The 16,023-nt window shown below is 49.2% G+C and overlaps 1 protein-coding gene across 6 annotated transcripts in view; it reads right to left on the bottom strand.

Annotated features, from left to right (window-relative positions):
• The window catches only part of LOC140403326 (cAMP-dependent protein kinase catalytic subunit alpha-like), a 265,539-nt gene that overhangs the window by 171,109 nt on the left and 78,407 nt on the right, over positions 1-16,023 (bottom strand). The window contains exon 1 of one of the 6 annotated variants that reach the window (XM_072491195.1): positions 1,517-1,562. The exons of the other annotated variants lie outside the window; for them this stretch is intronic. Within the exon in view, the coding sequence (XP_072347296.1) occupies positions 1,517-1,547 (31 nt within the window). The 5' untranslated portion in view covers positions 1,548-1,562. Of the gene's footprint in view, positions 1-1,516; positions 1,563-16,023 lie in introns of those variants that run through there. 6 annotated transcript variants of the gene reach the window in all.

Genomic DNA, 16,023 nt, shown 5'->3' with positions numbered 1-16,023 from the left:
CTTACATGGTACAAATTGTTACTAACTTTTGGTTGGCTCTTAATTTGGTTCTGTTTTGCTCAAGAGTCGCCAGGTATCTTTCGACACCGCCACAAGGTTCAGAACCGAATACTGATCAATGACTTGATACACCAGTTAGTAACTTCAAAAGCAATGCTCATTTATTTACACACAGTCAAATCTACTCATGCATAAACTCTACAAACTAAACTACCATTATTACTAAAGCCTATACTTAGCTTTGGGCGCCCACTCAATCAGAGGAACAATGGCCGTTGCTCGGTTCTGAGGCTGCTGGGTTGAGCTGTTTACAGGGTAGCAACTAGGAGCGTCTATCTCGTAGCGTGCGTCGACTTGGGACTTACTTGGTCTGATGCAGCTGCAAGGCAGGTCTCTCTCTTCGGTGAGAGCCAAAGTCAAAGGAGAGCGTTTCTCCCTTGAGGGATGCCTTTTATACGGAAAAGGGCTTTGCGCGCTTTTGGCCGGGCCTTGAACTTGGCCTCAACTAATTGAGTCTTTCCCAATCATCTGCATCGATTTTCCTCCAATAGAGGGGTGGTCCCCTGATCGCTGGGCGTCTCCTGGTGACTGTCAATCTGCTTTGTCTTAGCTTCTTCTGGCGCCGGGGAGTCTGCCTTAACATTGTGTATCTAAACGTTTCCCTTTTGTCCCCGGAGATGGCTCATTACTATGTAGATTGTTTGGTAGTTTCTGTCCTGTCTGAGAGTTTAAGGTTCTAATCAACAAACAGCTTGCACCTGCTTGTTTCTTAGCATTGTCCAATTTTCCCTGCATTCTTTGCGGGTGTCCATTTTGTAATCAGGACGTGGCCATCCCAGATGGCTACAAAATACATTTGAAATCTCCTAACAGCAAGTACATGATGCTGCATTTATCCATATTCAATGACATTTGCCACTTGAGCTAATCCACCCAATTTAGTTCAGGCCTGTTAATTTGCACCGAATGTGTAGCCTTCACACACATTTCACTTGTTCCTTCCATGGTGTACATCACTTCCTGGCTAGATGCCCCATCCTCTTCTAGTATCTGTCCATCACCTGTTTACATCTGAAAATCTTTTCTTTAATATATTTTCTCATTTTAGCTTGGAAAGTTTTACTTCTCTGTAGTAAAATGAACTCTTGGCACCCTTTGTGAAGGTGCCCATGTCTACTGTTGCTTTTGCATTTGCCTGGGGGAAGAGTACTTTTACAATTGGCTCAGCTCACCTGGCAGTAACCTCAAAGCAAAGTTCTTGGGTTCACGAAGATAAATCACTAGGAACATCCCATAAAACAAACAGTGCCACGTCCGCAAAGCCAGCATAAAAAGGAACTATATTCACTCATTATCTCACCCGTGGCATCTGTAAAGGTAGCAACTGCTACCTTAACTGTCTGTTTGCTTTGAATAAAAGCCTTTCAGATTATGCTCGCAGTTATCATATTTCAATTGTACATTTCCTGATCGGCCCCTTCACCATCCTACATTGTCTACCCTCTCATCAACTTACGTTTGCCGTCCCTTCGCCACACTTTCCACATATTTCACTATTCTCTAAGTGGTTTCTTATTCTTCTGCCCCACTTGCTTCCCAGTGGATTACGATTGCTGCGTAATGTCTCCGGAGTATTCTGTCTATCCTGTGCACGCCTCCTTTCCAATGTGTCACTGTTTTGCTCTCAGGTTTCCTCCTCACCTCCTTAAATTCCCCCTCAAGTCTGGATGGTACTCCACTCTTTGCCAATCACATTGTGGTCTCTCTTTCCGGATGCTCGCCATTGTAACACTCATTGCGTCACATCATCTCCCTCTCTGGTTGGAGATTCCTTACCCTTTTTTGACATGCATCATGTTTAGACGTTACCCTTTTACTGTCAGTTGAAGTAACCTCATAAACTGAAGCAATCCAGTTTGAACCTCGTGCCACTCATTTAAGTAAATTATTCCAGGTTCAATCTCTCTACACCAGGCACCCATAACACATTCCAATATATGGCCTTTTTCCCCTTGATGTCATTTACATCTACCTCCCATCTTTGCAGCCTCTCTATTCAATCTAGATTTATCTCAGTTACCACGTTTCGCAAGTAAAAAGCCACATTCCGCTCATTTTATCCTTCCTAAACCGCAGAACAACTTTCAAATTAACCCAAATCTATGTCCTCCTAAAGTTATGTATCTGCCGTTTCTCCCAATAGCATAGACTGCTAGATTGTGCTCTCAAGGTTGCTGGTAGAACTGAACATAATTATGAGCCATCCTTTATCGGCCAGTCCTCAGTCCGGCCGGTTTGTTTCTTCTCACCTCTCCACGTGATCTTATGTTTTGCTTAGCCACTGCATCAGCGCCTGGCTTCAAAATGCCAACTTAATGCCTCTCCTCTGCTCCATAGCGTTTGGCCTGTGCAGGTCTTGTGACGCAGGGTAGCGAGCAGCCCTACTTCTGAGCCAGAAGCTGTGGTTTAGAATTGCACCCCAGGACTTGACAGCCAAGGACAGTGCACTCATGGGGTGGCCGAGTGAGAAGTGAATTTAACCTCTTTACGGCTCTACCATCTTTCAACTGTAGTTTTTTTCCGTCCACTGTGTGTCTCTCCGTTTTCTCACCTTTTGCTAACAACGTACCATCAATGGCTCAATTCTAGCACACTGCCTTGACAGCTACAAACACTCCAGCAGTAGAACACTGTTAAGACTATACTCTGCTACAGTTCAGAGTAACACTTATGGGCGACACGGTAGCACAGCGGTTAGCACTGCTGCCTCACTGCACCAGGGACCGGGGTTTGGTACCTGGCTTGGGTCACTGTCTGTGTGGAATCTGCACGTTCTCCCAGTATCTGCGAGGGTTTCCTCCGGTTTCCTCCCACATGTCCCGAAAGAGGTGCTTGTTCGGTGAATTGGACATTCTGAATTCTCCCTCGGTGTACCCGAACAGGCGCCGGAATGTGGCGACTAGGGGGTTTTCACAGTAACTTCATTGCAGTGTTAATGTAAGCCTCCTTGTGACACTAATAAGGATTATTATTATTACATCTCCAAATAGTCAGAGGATTGTACTGCTTCATAACTTGGCCTTCTGAAGCTCGGCCCCCAAGACGACCAATAAGAGACATTTAGAAATAGGAGAAAGAGAATTCAGCAGATTTTGATTATTCCGTGCATTGTGGAACTGCTACTTATTTCTACTTGACATCGGCACCAAACAGTTAGGCTTGTGTGGGAACTGGACAGCTAGTCATAAAATGCAATGCACCTGAGACACAGCTCTGCTTTGTGATGATGGGCAGATAGTACCTGCACTAAACTTACATTTTAGAGGGACGGAACATACTGGAAATGATTTCTTAAAAAAGGTAGAAAGTGTGGGCTTTGGTGCCGAACTAGCAGCCCAAAGACTTTTTAAAACCTGCAATGAAATGTATATTGTTAAATTGAATCCAATAAATCTAACAGCAGGGAAAAAATTACAAGAGCTGCTGGACTGTTATTAAAAATCCAATTGATGCCCTCTAGGGAGAGAAGCCGAGATGCCTTTTCCTAGCCTTGCCTACACATGACTTCAGTCTGACACAACATGGCTAGTTCTTAATGCAGTCAGGATAATAAAGGCTGCTCTGCCAATTTGCCCATATACGAAGAACAAATAAAATGGCTCAGCACACGGATATTTCTCATGCTGAATGAAACGCTGGGGCCACATGCTTTATGTGCACTGCACTACGCAGAGCACAAATACCACTTGGGACGTACTACGGCTGGGATTTTCCAGTCCGGCCTGCTGTGATCCGGCCCGGAAAATCCCAGCCTTAGTGTGTGCAATAGTTTAGGAATAGGCTGACGGAGAATTTGCCTAAAGCAATAGTCACGTAACCGTTTACCCACTGCAATCCTGGTGCTCCTGGCAATAAGCACAGGGCTCTCACACTTACCACTGCCGTTGTCCATTTGGTAGCAACTCTCTCCAATCAAAACCCTTCCTCCCAACCTTCCATTAGAGTTCACAAGGACTTGCCCCGCTGTTGCTAAAATGAGGTGCTCTTTGTTTTCACAACCATTTTCTAGCACAATGGCACAATCCACCCAGCTGGATTAAGAAAGAATTTGCATTCATTATGGTGACTCATCACATCTCTCAGCAGTGTATCAAAGTACTTCACAATGAAGTAAATTATAATATCCATATAACCTGGCTGTTCTATTTGACCCAGTGATGCGTTTCCGACCACATAATGGTACCACCACGAAAAGTGCCTATTTCCACCTCCAGAGCATTGCCCAACTCCGCTCTTACTACAGTTCGTCGGGTGCTGAAACTTACCCATGTTTTTGTTACCTCTAATGAACAAAGAAAATTACTGCACAGGTACAGGCCCTTTGGCCCTCCAAGCCTGCACAGACCATGCTGCCCCTCTGGACTAAAACCCCCTTGTGGTGAACCACTGTATTAGGGGATGTAAGGTAGGACCTGCACTACAGGTTCGCCAGTAGCTCCTGCCGGCTGGCTCCGCCCACGGAGAACAGTATAAATATGCATGACCTCCAGTGCCCTGCCATTTCGCCAGCTGCAGCAGGAGGCCACGCATCTGACTGTAATAAAGCCACAGTTGTACCCAATCTGCGTCTTTGTGCAATTGATTGCGCATCAATTTATTAGTCAGATTTTTCCACAGAATCGATATCAGAATCAAATCCGATTGCCTGCAGCTGGATCCGCACTCGCCCGACGCCAGAAAAGACTTTACTCACTGGCTAGCATGTTTTGAGACCTACATCAACGCGGCGGACCCCGCGCCAACGGAGGCTCAGAAGATAAACGTCCTGTACTCCAGACTGAGCTCCAGCGTGTTCCTGTTGATCCAAGACGCCACGAATTACACGAAAGCAATGGAACTCCTTAAAGAATACTATGGATTAGATTTGTTTATTGTCACGTGTACCGAGGTATGGTGAAAAGTATTTTTCTGCGAGCAGCTCAACAGATCATTAAGTACATGAGAAGAAAGGGAATAAAAGAAAATACATAATAGGGCAACACAACATATACAATGTAACTACATAAGCACTGGCATCGGATGAAGCATACAGGGTGTAGTGTTAATGAAGTCAGTCCATAAGAGGGTCATTTAGGAGTCTGGTGACCGTGGGGAAGAAGCTGTTTTTGAGTCTGTTCGTGCGTGTTCTCAGACTTCTGTATCTCCTGCCCGATGGAACAAGTTGGAAGAGTGAGTAAGCCGGGTGGGAGGGATCTTTGATTATAGTGCCCGCTTTCCCCAGGCAGCGGGAGGTGTAGATGGAGTCAATGGGAGGCAGGTTTGTGTGATGGACTGGGCGGTGTTCACGACTCTCTGAAGTTTCTTGCGGTCCTGGGCCAAGCAGTTGCCATACCAGGCTGTGATGCAGCCAGATAGGATGCTTTCTATGGTGCATCTGTCAAAGTTGGTAACAGTCAATGTGGACATGCCGAATTTCCTTTGTTTCCTGAGGAAGTATAGGCGCTGTTGTGCTTTCTTGGTGGTAGCGTCGACGTGGGTGGACCAGGATAGATTTTTGGAGATGTGCACTCCTAGGAATTTGAAACTGCTAACCATCTCCACCTCGGCCCCGTTGATGCTGACAGCGGTGTGTACAGTACTTTGCTTCCTGAAGTCAATTACCAGCTCTTTAGTTTTGCTGGCATTGAGGGAGAGATTGTTGTCGCTACACCACTCCACTAGGTTCTCTATCTCCCTCCTGTAATCGGACTCAAGAGCGAACACGCTCTTCGCCAGGCATGTACTCGCCACCCGCTCGCAACTACCTGGTGAGTCCATCGAAGACTTCTGGCGCGCCCTGATTCCACTCATCCGGGACTGTGACTGTCAGGCAGCTAAGGCCGCCGAACACTCAAACCTCCTCATGCGCGATGCTTTCGTGACGGGGATTGCGTCGGACCGCATCCGAGAATGATTACTGGAAGGGCCCACACTCGAACTGGCGGAGACGAAAACCTTGGCGCTTTCCATGACGGTCGCATCCCGTAATGTGCAATCTTACCCCTCCCGCCGCGCTGCCCAACCTTCTACCCCTTCCTACCCCTCCTGGACCCCGTCGCCATCTTGTCCCGACCCTGCAATGTGCGCACCATGGGCGCCGCCATCTTGTCCCCCACAGGGTCTCCGGACATCCCGAGATCGGAACCGCACATGCTCGCCACTCGAAGCATCCGACGGCTACCCGCAGCTCGCTGCGATGACGCTGGACCAATCTCGCCCGCACAACCTGGCCACCGCGCGACGACGGTGAAAATCAACGGCCACGCGACCTCGTGCCTACTGGTCTCCGGGAGCAACGAAAGCTTTGTACACCCAGATACGGTAAGGCGCTGCTCCCTCGCGATCCATCCTGCCAATCAAAGGATCTCCCTAGCCTCCAGATCCCACTCCATCCCGATCCGAGGCTTCTGTACAGTCACCCTCACTGTCCAGGGGTAGAATTTAGTAACTTCCGCCTCTATGTCCTTCCTAATCTCTGCGCTGTACTCCTGTTGGGCCTGGACTTCCAGTGCAATCTCCAGAGCCTCACCCTCAAATTTGGCAGGCCCTTACCGTTTGCGGCCCCCCCCCGCCCTTACCGTTTGCGGCCTTGCGACCCTCAAGGTCGATCCCCCTCCCTTTTTGCCAATCTAACTGCGGATTGCAAGCTCGTTGCCACCAGGAGCAGACGGTACAGCATCCAGGACAAGACCTTCATCAGGTCCGAAGTCCAGTGGCTGCTTAAGGAGGGTATTATCGAGGCCAGCAACAGCCCCTGGAGAGCTCAAGTGATAGTGGTTAAAACTGGGGAGAAACACAGGATGGTTGTGGACTACAGCCAGACCATCAATCGGTACACACAGCTCGATGCGTACCCCCTCCCACGCATATCTGATATGGTCAATCAGAGAGCGTAGTACCGGGTCTTCTCAACAATTGACCTGAAATCCACCGACCACCAGCTCCCCATCCGGAAGTCGGACCGGCCATACACGGCCTTCGAGGCGGACGGTCGCCTCTACCACTTCCTTAGGGTCCATTTCTGCGTCACAAATGGGGTCTCGATCTTCCAAAGGGAAATGGACCGAATGGTCGACCAGTACGGTTTGTGGGCCACCTTTCCATACTTAGATAATGTCACCATCTGCGGCCATGACCAGCAGGACCATGATGCCAACCTCGATAAATTCCTCCGCACTGCCACTCTTCTCAACCTGACATATAACAAAGAGAAGTGTGTGTTCAGCACGACCCGGTTAGCCATTTTCGGCTATGTAGTCCAAAATGGACTTCTCATTCCCGACCCCGACTGCATGAACCCCCTCATGGAACTTCCCCTACCCCATTGCCCCAAGGCCCTCAAACGCTGCCTGGGGTGCTTTTCCTACTACGCCCAGTGGGTCCCAAACTATGCGGACAAGGCCCGCCCACTCATTCAGTCCACCCTATTCCCCCTCGCGGCCGAGGCACAACACGCTTTCACCGGCATCAGAGCAGACATCGCCAAGGCCGGGATGCGCGCAGTGGACGAGTCACTGCCTTTCCAAGTAGAAAGTGACGCTTCAGACGTCGCCCTTGCCGCCACTCTAAACCAGGCAGACAGACCCGTGGCATTCTTTTCCCGCACCCTTCATGCCTCTGAAATTCGACACTCATCCGTCGAAAAGGAGGCCCAAGCTATCGTTGAAGCTGTGCGGCATTGGAGGCATTACCTGGCCGGTAAGATATTCACTCTCCTCACGGACCAACGGTCGGTAGCCTTCCTGTTCAATAACACACAGCGGGGCAAGATCAAAAATGATAAAATCTTGCGGTGGAGAATCGAGCTCTCCACCTATAATTACGAGATTTTGTATCGCCCCGGTAAATTCAACGAGCCCCCAGACGCCCTCTCCCGAGGTACATGTGCCAGAGCACAAGTGGACCAACTCCAGGCCTACACGACAGCCTTTGTCACCCGGGAGTCACTCGATTATACCATCTGGTCAAAGCTCGCAATCTGCCCTACTCCGTCGAGGAAGTAAGGACAGTCACCGGGGACTGCCAGGTCTGTGCGGAGTGCAAGCCACACTTCTACCGGCCAGACCGTGCGCGCCTGGTGAAGGCTTCCCACCCCTTTGAACGCCTCAGTGTGGATTTCAAAGTGCCTGTCCCCTCCACCGACCGTAACACGTATATTCTCAGTGTGGTCGATGAGTACTCCAGATTCCCCTTCGCCATCCCATATGACATCTGCCACCGTCATCAAGGCCCTCAGCACCACCTTCGCCCTGTTTGGTTTCCCCGCCTACATCCACAGTGACAGGGGATCCTCATTCATGAGCGATGAGCTGCGTCAGTTCCTGCTCAGCAGGGGTATAGCCTCCAGCAGGACGACCAGCTACAACCCCCGGGGAAACGGGCAAGTAGAACGGGAGAATGGGATGGTTTGGAGGGCCGTCCAGCTGGCCCTACGGTCCAGGAACCTCCCAGCCTCTCGCTGACAGGAGATGCTCCCTGACGCTCTACACTCCATCCGGTCACTATTGTGCACCGCCACTAATAGCACACCCCATGAACGTGTTTCTACCTTCCCCAGGGAGTCCACATCCGGGGTGTCGCTCCCGACTTGGCTCGCTGCTCCAGGACCGGTCCTTCTCCATAGGCACGTCCGAATCCAGAAGGCAGACCCCTTGGTGGACAGGGTTCACCTGCTCCACGCCAACCCTCAATATGCCTACGTTGGGTTCCCGACAGCCACCAAGATACTGTCTCACTCAGGGACCTGGCACCATCAGGTTCCACCCCCCAACACCCCCCCCCCCCCCCCTCAAACCGCGCCGCCAACATTGACCCCACCAGGACCCCCCCCCCCCTTTTACGCACAAGAGAACGAAGAGGACTTTGGCACGCTCCCGGAGTTCCCCGATGACTGGCCAGCATCAGCACCGCCCCCACCGGTGCCACCTCCACCACCGCCAGCACCGGCCTCGCCGCCACCATTACGCCGCTCCCAACAAAGCACCAAAGCACTGGACCGGCTGAACCTTTGACGGACTCCGGACCGTCAACATGGACTTTTTCTTTTCTTCTTACCACTGTACATCACCCCCGCCGGACTCATTTTTAATAGGGGGGGGATGTGGTGAATCACTGTATTAGGGGATGTAAGATAGGACCTGCACTACAGGTTCGCCGGTAGCCCCTGCCGACTGGCTCTGCCCACGAAGAACTGTATAAATATGCATGACCTCCAGTGCCCTGCCATTTCGCCAGCTGCAGCAGGAGGCCACACATCGGACTGTAATAAAGCCACAGTTGTACCCAATCTGCGCCTTTGTGCAATTGATTGCGCATCACCCCTACCATTCCGGGGTCCGTATCCCTCTATTCCCATCCTATTCATGTATTTGGCAAGACGCCCCTTAAAAGTCACTATCGTAACTGCTTCCACCACCTCCTCCGGCAGCGAGTTCCAGGCTCCCACCTGTACAAAAAACGTACCTCACACATCTCCTCTAAACTTTGCCCCTCGCACCTTAAATCTATGGCCCCTAGCAATTGACTCTTCCACCCTGGGAAAAAGCTTCAGACTATCCACTCTGTCCGTGTCCCTCATAATCTCGTAGACTTCTATCAGGTTGCCCCCTCAACCTCCGTCGTTCCAGTGAGAACAAACCGAGTTTCTCCAACCGCTCCTCATAGCTAATGCCCTCCATGCCAGGCAAGTTGCTGGTAAACCGCTTCTGTACCCTCTCCAAAGCCTCCACATCCTTCTGGTAGTGTGCCGACCAGAATTGAACACTATATTCCAAGTGCAGCCTAACTAAGGTTCTATACAGCTGCAACATGACTTGCCAATTTTTAAACTCAATGCCCCGGCCAATGAAGGCAAGCATGCCGTATGCCTTCTTGACTACCTTCTCCACCTGTTGCCACTTTCAGTGACCTGTCGAACAGTACTCAACTGTTCCAACACATTACTGCCAGCATCTACCTTCCTTACTCTGAAAAAGTCCCTGTACTTGTTACCTTTCACTGGCACCCGGTTAAGCATCCTTGCTTTCAAATACCTCCATGGCCTGACCTCCTGCAGCTCCGAAACCTCCGCCAACTCAACATATCTTCAGATACTTGCGCTCCTTCAATCTTGGCCCATTGAGCATCCCAGATTTTAACCACCTCGGCATTGGCCTTCAGCAGTCAGGAGACTGGAACTGCCTCCTTAACTTTCCCTGTCACTCTATTTTCTGCCCCCTTAAGACGATCCATTAAAAAAACACCACTTTAAAACCAAGCTCTTGGTCATATTGCCTACTGCCTCAGTGTACGATTTTGTTCGATATCACTCCCGTGAAGGGCCCCGAGATGTTTTACTGCATGAAAGGCAACATAGACAAAGCAGGTTGTTGCTGACTATTGCCTGGAATTACAGAAACTCAGGTGTGTACTGGTTAAGGTAGCTTGAGAAGTACAATTATTGATGGATTGCCTGTAGATTTTTTTTTTTAGGTTGCAGGCAACATAATCGCACATGGAATTTTTATTTCCCGTTGGAACAAATCGATTCTGTGCATCCGAAAACATTCCTTTAACTGTCTGCCACTGCATCTCTATTGGCCTAACTCTTAACCTCATTTCCCTGTTCACTTTAGCTAGCTCTGCTTTCATTCTCACATAACTGCCCTTATTTAAGTTTAAAATACTAGCCTTGGGACTCTCCATCAAACCGTATGTAATTTCAAGCATATTATGATCACTGCTACCGAGGAATGTCTTCACTACCAGGTTATCAATTAATCCTATCCGGAGGAAGGCCGATGTCGTGGCCTTCGCCTCTCCGATTGCAATGCGGCGGATTTTGCTGGAGTGGCGGTCGGCATCGCCACCGGGGGTAGTAACATGGTTGAGTGATCTGTACAACTTCCTGCGGTTGGAGAAGATAAAGTATGAGTTAAGGGGCTCAGCAGGGGAGTTTGAGAAAAGGTGGGGGATGTTTGTGGCAGTGTTTGAAGAGCTGTTCGTCGCGGGGGGGGGGGGGGGGGGGGGGGGGGCGAAAATCTGTACAGACTATATAGTTGATTGTTGGGAAGTATGTTTCCCGGGTGTTTATTAGACCATAAGCCATTCGGCCCATCGATTCCACTCCACCATTCAATCATGGCTGATTTCAACTCCATTTACCCGTTCTCTCTCCATAGCCCTTAATTCCTTGCGCAATCAAGAATTTATCAACTTCTGTCTTAAAGACACTCAACGTCCCGGCCTCCCCACCACTCTCTGGCTGAAGAAATTTCTCCTCATCTCTGTTCTAAAGTGACTCCCTTTTATTCTAAGGCTGTGTCCCCGGGGTCTAGTCTCCCCTACTAATGGAAACAACTTCCCTACGTCCACCCTATCTAAGCCATTCATTTATTGGTTGTAACCAGCTTTGATACAAGTTTGCGATAAAATACATTAAAAAAAAATTAATCCTATCCTGTTGCACATTGACTGGTCTAGTGTAGCCTGATCTCTGGTGGGCTCCAAACATGCTGTTCGAAGAAACTATCCCGAAAACATTCGATGAGCCTCATTTCCAGGCAACCTATGCCTAGCTGATTTTTTCAAGTCTATATTTAGATTAAAATCTCCCATGATTATCGCCGTACCTTTTTGACAATCTCCCATGATCTCTTCCGTTATACTCTGTCCTACTTTGTTGTTACAATTGGGAGGCCTGCACACCACTCACACAAGACTTCCTGCCTTTATCATTTGCCATCTTGACCCACGGCACTTCTACATCCTGGTTTCCTGATCTTAGGTCATCGTTCTCTACTGCGCTAATACAGTCATCAATTAGCAGAGCCATCCCTCCCTTTTCCCAGCTTCCAGTCCTTCCTAAAGGACATCTACCCTTCAATATTCAGGTCCCAATCTATGTCATTTTGTAGCCATGCTTCTGTAATGGCCATCAGATCTTAATTACTAATTTCTATTTGCTTTATCAGTTCATTTAGGGCAGCACGGTAGCATTGTGGATAGCACAATTGCTTCACAGCTCCAGGGTCCCAAGTTCGATTCCGGCTTGGGTCACTGTCTGTGCGGAGTCTGCACATCCTCCCCGTGTGCGCGTGGGTTTCCTCCGGGTGCTCCGGTTTCCTCCCAAAGTCCAAATATGTGCAGGTTAGGTGGATTGGCCATGATAAATTGCCCTTAGTGTCCAAAATTGCCCTTAGTGTTGGGTGGGGTTACTGGGTTATGGAGATAGGGTGGAGGTGTGGACCTTGGGTGGGGTGCTCTTTCCAAGAGCTGGTGCCGACTCGATGGGCCGAATGGCCTCCTTCTGCACTGTAAATTCTATATCTTGTTTGTTTGGAATGTTACGCGTGTGCAGATACAGAGCCTTTAGTTTTGTCCTTCTATTATTTTTTTTAATTCACTTTGGATAATGTTCTGCTCTGAGATTTGTACTCTTATCCTTTCCTGTCATGTTTTGTTTATCATTTCCCATATTATTATCTTTCTCTCTTGCTTTACCTTTGGTTTTCCACATTTTCCCAGATTTGATCCCCTGTCCCCACTATTTAGTTTAAATATTTCTCTACTTCCTAGTTATGTGGCTTGCTAGAACATCAGCCACAGTACTGCTCAGATCCCACTTTCCCCAGACCAGTCTTTGAGCCATGCATTAATTTCCTTAATCTGATTTTCCCTATGCCAATTTGCACATGGTTCAAGTAATAACCCAGAGATTATTACCTTTGAGGTTCTGCTTTTTAATGCAATGCCTAGCTCCTATAATAATCTTTATTAGTGTCACAAGTAGGCTTCCATTAACACTGCAATGAAGTTACTGTGAAAATCTCCTCGTCGCCACATTCCGGTGTCTGTTCGGGTCCACAGAGGGAGAATTCAGAATGTCCAAATTACCTAACAAGCACATCTTTCGCGACTTGTGGGAGGAAACCCACGCAGACACGGGAAGAACGTGCAGACTCTGCACAGACAGCGATCCAAGCCGGGAATCGAACCTGGAACCCTGGCTCGGTGAAGCAACAGTGCTAACCACTGAGCTACCGTGCTGCCCATTATACCAACCATGCTGAACCTCTTTCCTAATTCTCCCTATGCCATCGGTACCTACGCAGACCACAACTGGATCTTTCCTCCCCTATTGCAAGTGTCTCTCAAGCCCTGAGCACATGTCTCGCTTGGCAACTGGGCAGGTAACACAGCCTTCTGGATTCTCGCTCTTCACTGCTCAGCACAGTATCAATCCCCCTGCATATTCTGGCCCCTATTGACGCTGCATTTGTTCCTGCACCACCGCCCCCCCCCAACTTGAAAGAAAAGTGAAAGTTTCACAATGTAATGCCATAAAGTCCCAGCTCCTCAAAAAGGAGCCAAGCATCTTTTCATCATCAATTTTGACAGAACACTTAAAATGGCTAACATTTCCCACAGCTTCAACCGCCCTTGAATTCAGTTCCACTCCACTCATTTCCACAGCTTGCCGCAAAAGTAAACAATCCTCTTTGAAATATTCGCAGCGACTGGAAACGCTCCCGGTGAACCAGGCACAGCAAGATAAAGCACAAGGCTGCTCTTAGTGCTACTGTTCAGCTCCTGATAAGGTATGGAGTCACAGATACAGCAACGCGTCCTGACCTCACCAAGTGCTCATTCAAAGTGAACCACACCAAGTGTTTTGCGAGCGCAAGTCGCACGAGTGCGTGTACTGTTACTGCCCAAGAATGATACTCTGCAGATTGCTCAACAAAATGGCCAGATACTTGTTCATTCGCTGGCCACAACAGTTGATTGCTCAGGACAGGGGTACCCTCAGTGGCAGCAAAAAAGATACCTTTGGTGGAATACAAGGCCAGCTCCCACGCACATCTCATAAACCTGCAGCCCTTCTCATCGCCTGAATTTTGAACCGTTTGGCTCAATGTCTACAGACATCATTTAAATCCAGAACTCTTCAGAAGAACGAGACAAGGGTGTGGGCTTCAAATCCATACTGAAGCTGAACTTAACCATGAAATAATTGAAGCCAGCACAATTGAGAATTTAACTTATATAGAATTAATTGTGTAGAATTTGTACAGCACGGAAACAAGGCCATTTGACCCAACTAGTCTAGCCTGTCTTATTTATCATAGGATTCCTACAGGGCAGAAGGAGGCCATTTGGCCCATCGAGTCTGCACCGGCTCTTGGAAAGAGCACCCGACCCAAGGTCCACACCTCCACCCTATCCCCATAACCCAGTAACCCCACTCAACCAACTCTAAGGGCAATGTTGGACACTAAGGGCAATTTAGCATGGCAAATCCACCTAACCTGAACATCTTTGGACTGTGGGAGGAAACCGGAGCACCCGGAGGAAACCCACGCACACACGGGGAGGATGTGCAGACTCCGCACAGACAGTGACCCAAGGTCGGAATCGAGCCCGAGTCCCTGGCGCTGTGAGGCAGCGGTGCTAGCCACTGTGCCGCCCTTTATGTTCCACAAAAACATTCTCCAACCGTATTACTTAATTCCATCCTATCAGCATATCCTGTTGTGTTAACTGAGCTTGCTTTCAGATACAGGTACACTGTTATACTGCTCACTGCAACTACTCTTTAGAGGAAGTTCACATTCTCATCAACCTCCAGGTAAAGACGTTCCTCCTGAAATCCGTACTGCATTTTATGGTCCCTGGTTTTGGATTCCGCCACAAGACGGAATCCTCTTTTCCACGTCTCGCCCGACTGAACTACTTCATTACTTTTTGTGTTCATAAGAAATTAACCCCAGCCTGTTCAGTCTTCAATGAAAAGCTGCACCCTCTCAGTTCAGACACTCACCCCCCCGCCACACACACACACACACACACCATTCCCAGCTCTGTTCACAGCATTCCAAACATGGCCCACCTAGGTTCTAACTACAGCCTGAGAAAGGAATAACCAGTCAATGAATACCGAATCTTCCTCAGGGAGGGCAGCGCGCCCTCGGTGACTCTATCCTCCTCGAGTCCGCAGAGGGCAAGCAAAAGTCCTTTTGTGCGCGACTTGGGTACACGTTACGGCGGGGGGCATCAGTGCCGACAACTGTAATAATTTTCCTCAAGTTTTTTTCTGATGAGAAAAACAAGAGTGTTGGGTGAAGGCAGTACAGTCTTCCCGAAGGCATTTGAGAAAATGTCTCGTTTGCAAAACATGGGAGTTAAATTATTAGAGAGAGAGAAAACATGGCAGCACAAGTGGCTAGCACTGTTACTTCACAGCGCCAGGGTCCCAGGTTCGATTCCCGGCTTGGGTCACTGTCTGTGCGGAGTCTGCGCGCTCTCCCCGTGTCTGCGTGGGTTTCCACCGGGTGCTCCGGTTTCCTCCCACAGTCCAAAGATGTGCAGGTTAGGTGGATTGGCCATGATAAATTGCCCTTAGTGACCAAAAAGGTTAGGAGGGGCTATTGGGTTTCGGGATAGGGTGGAAGTGAGGGCTTAACTGGGCCAGTGCAGACTCGCACATCAAGTCTGCGCCAGCTCTCAGAAAGAGCACCCAACCCAGGCCCACCTTCCCGCCCTATCCCATAACCCCACCTAACCTACAAATTGTTGGACACAAAGGGGAAATTTAGCATGACCAATCCACCCAACTTCTTTTGAATTGTGAGCGGAAAACGGAGGACCCGGAGGAAACCCACGTAGACGCGGGGTCAAAGTGCACGATGACAGCCATCCAAGGGCTGAATTGAACCCGGGTCCCCGACGCTGGGAGGTAGCAGTGCTAACCACAGTGCCACCGTGCTGCCCATCTGTGCCTTCTGATAATATTTTTCAGTGCAGGCACTCAATGTCAGCATCAGACACTCCCAAGGTCAGGAATATTTACGCAGAGTAAATCTCCTGTGCCTCAGGGGAACATCACCACCTATTGCACTAAGAGCAGTTGTATGCTCTGGGCCCAGATGACAAACTGAGCAGGGAATCGCCAGTCATTTTTGTGCAGGATCCACGTAACTAAGAAGACAAGGAGCGGAGGCTTAA

The sequence above is a fragment of the Scyliorhinus torazame genome, chromosome 27 (assembly GCF_047496885.1).
Source record: "Scyliorhinus torazame isolate Kashiwa2021f chromosome 27, sScyTor2.1, whole genome shotgun sequence".
Classification (NCBI taxonomy): Eukaryota; Metazoa; Chordata; class Chondrichthyes; order Carcharhiniformes; family Scyliorhinidae; genus Scyliorhinus; species Scyliorhinus torazame.
Note: the sequence above shows the minus strand (reverse complement) of the source record. Positions and strands in the feature narration are given on the sequence as shown.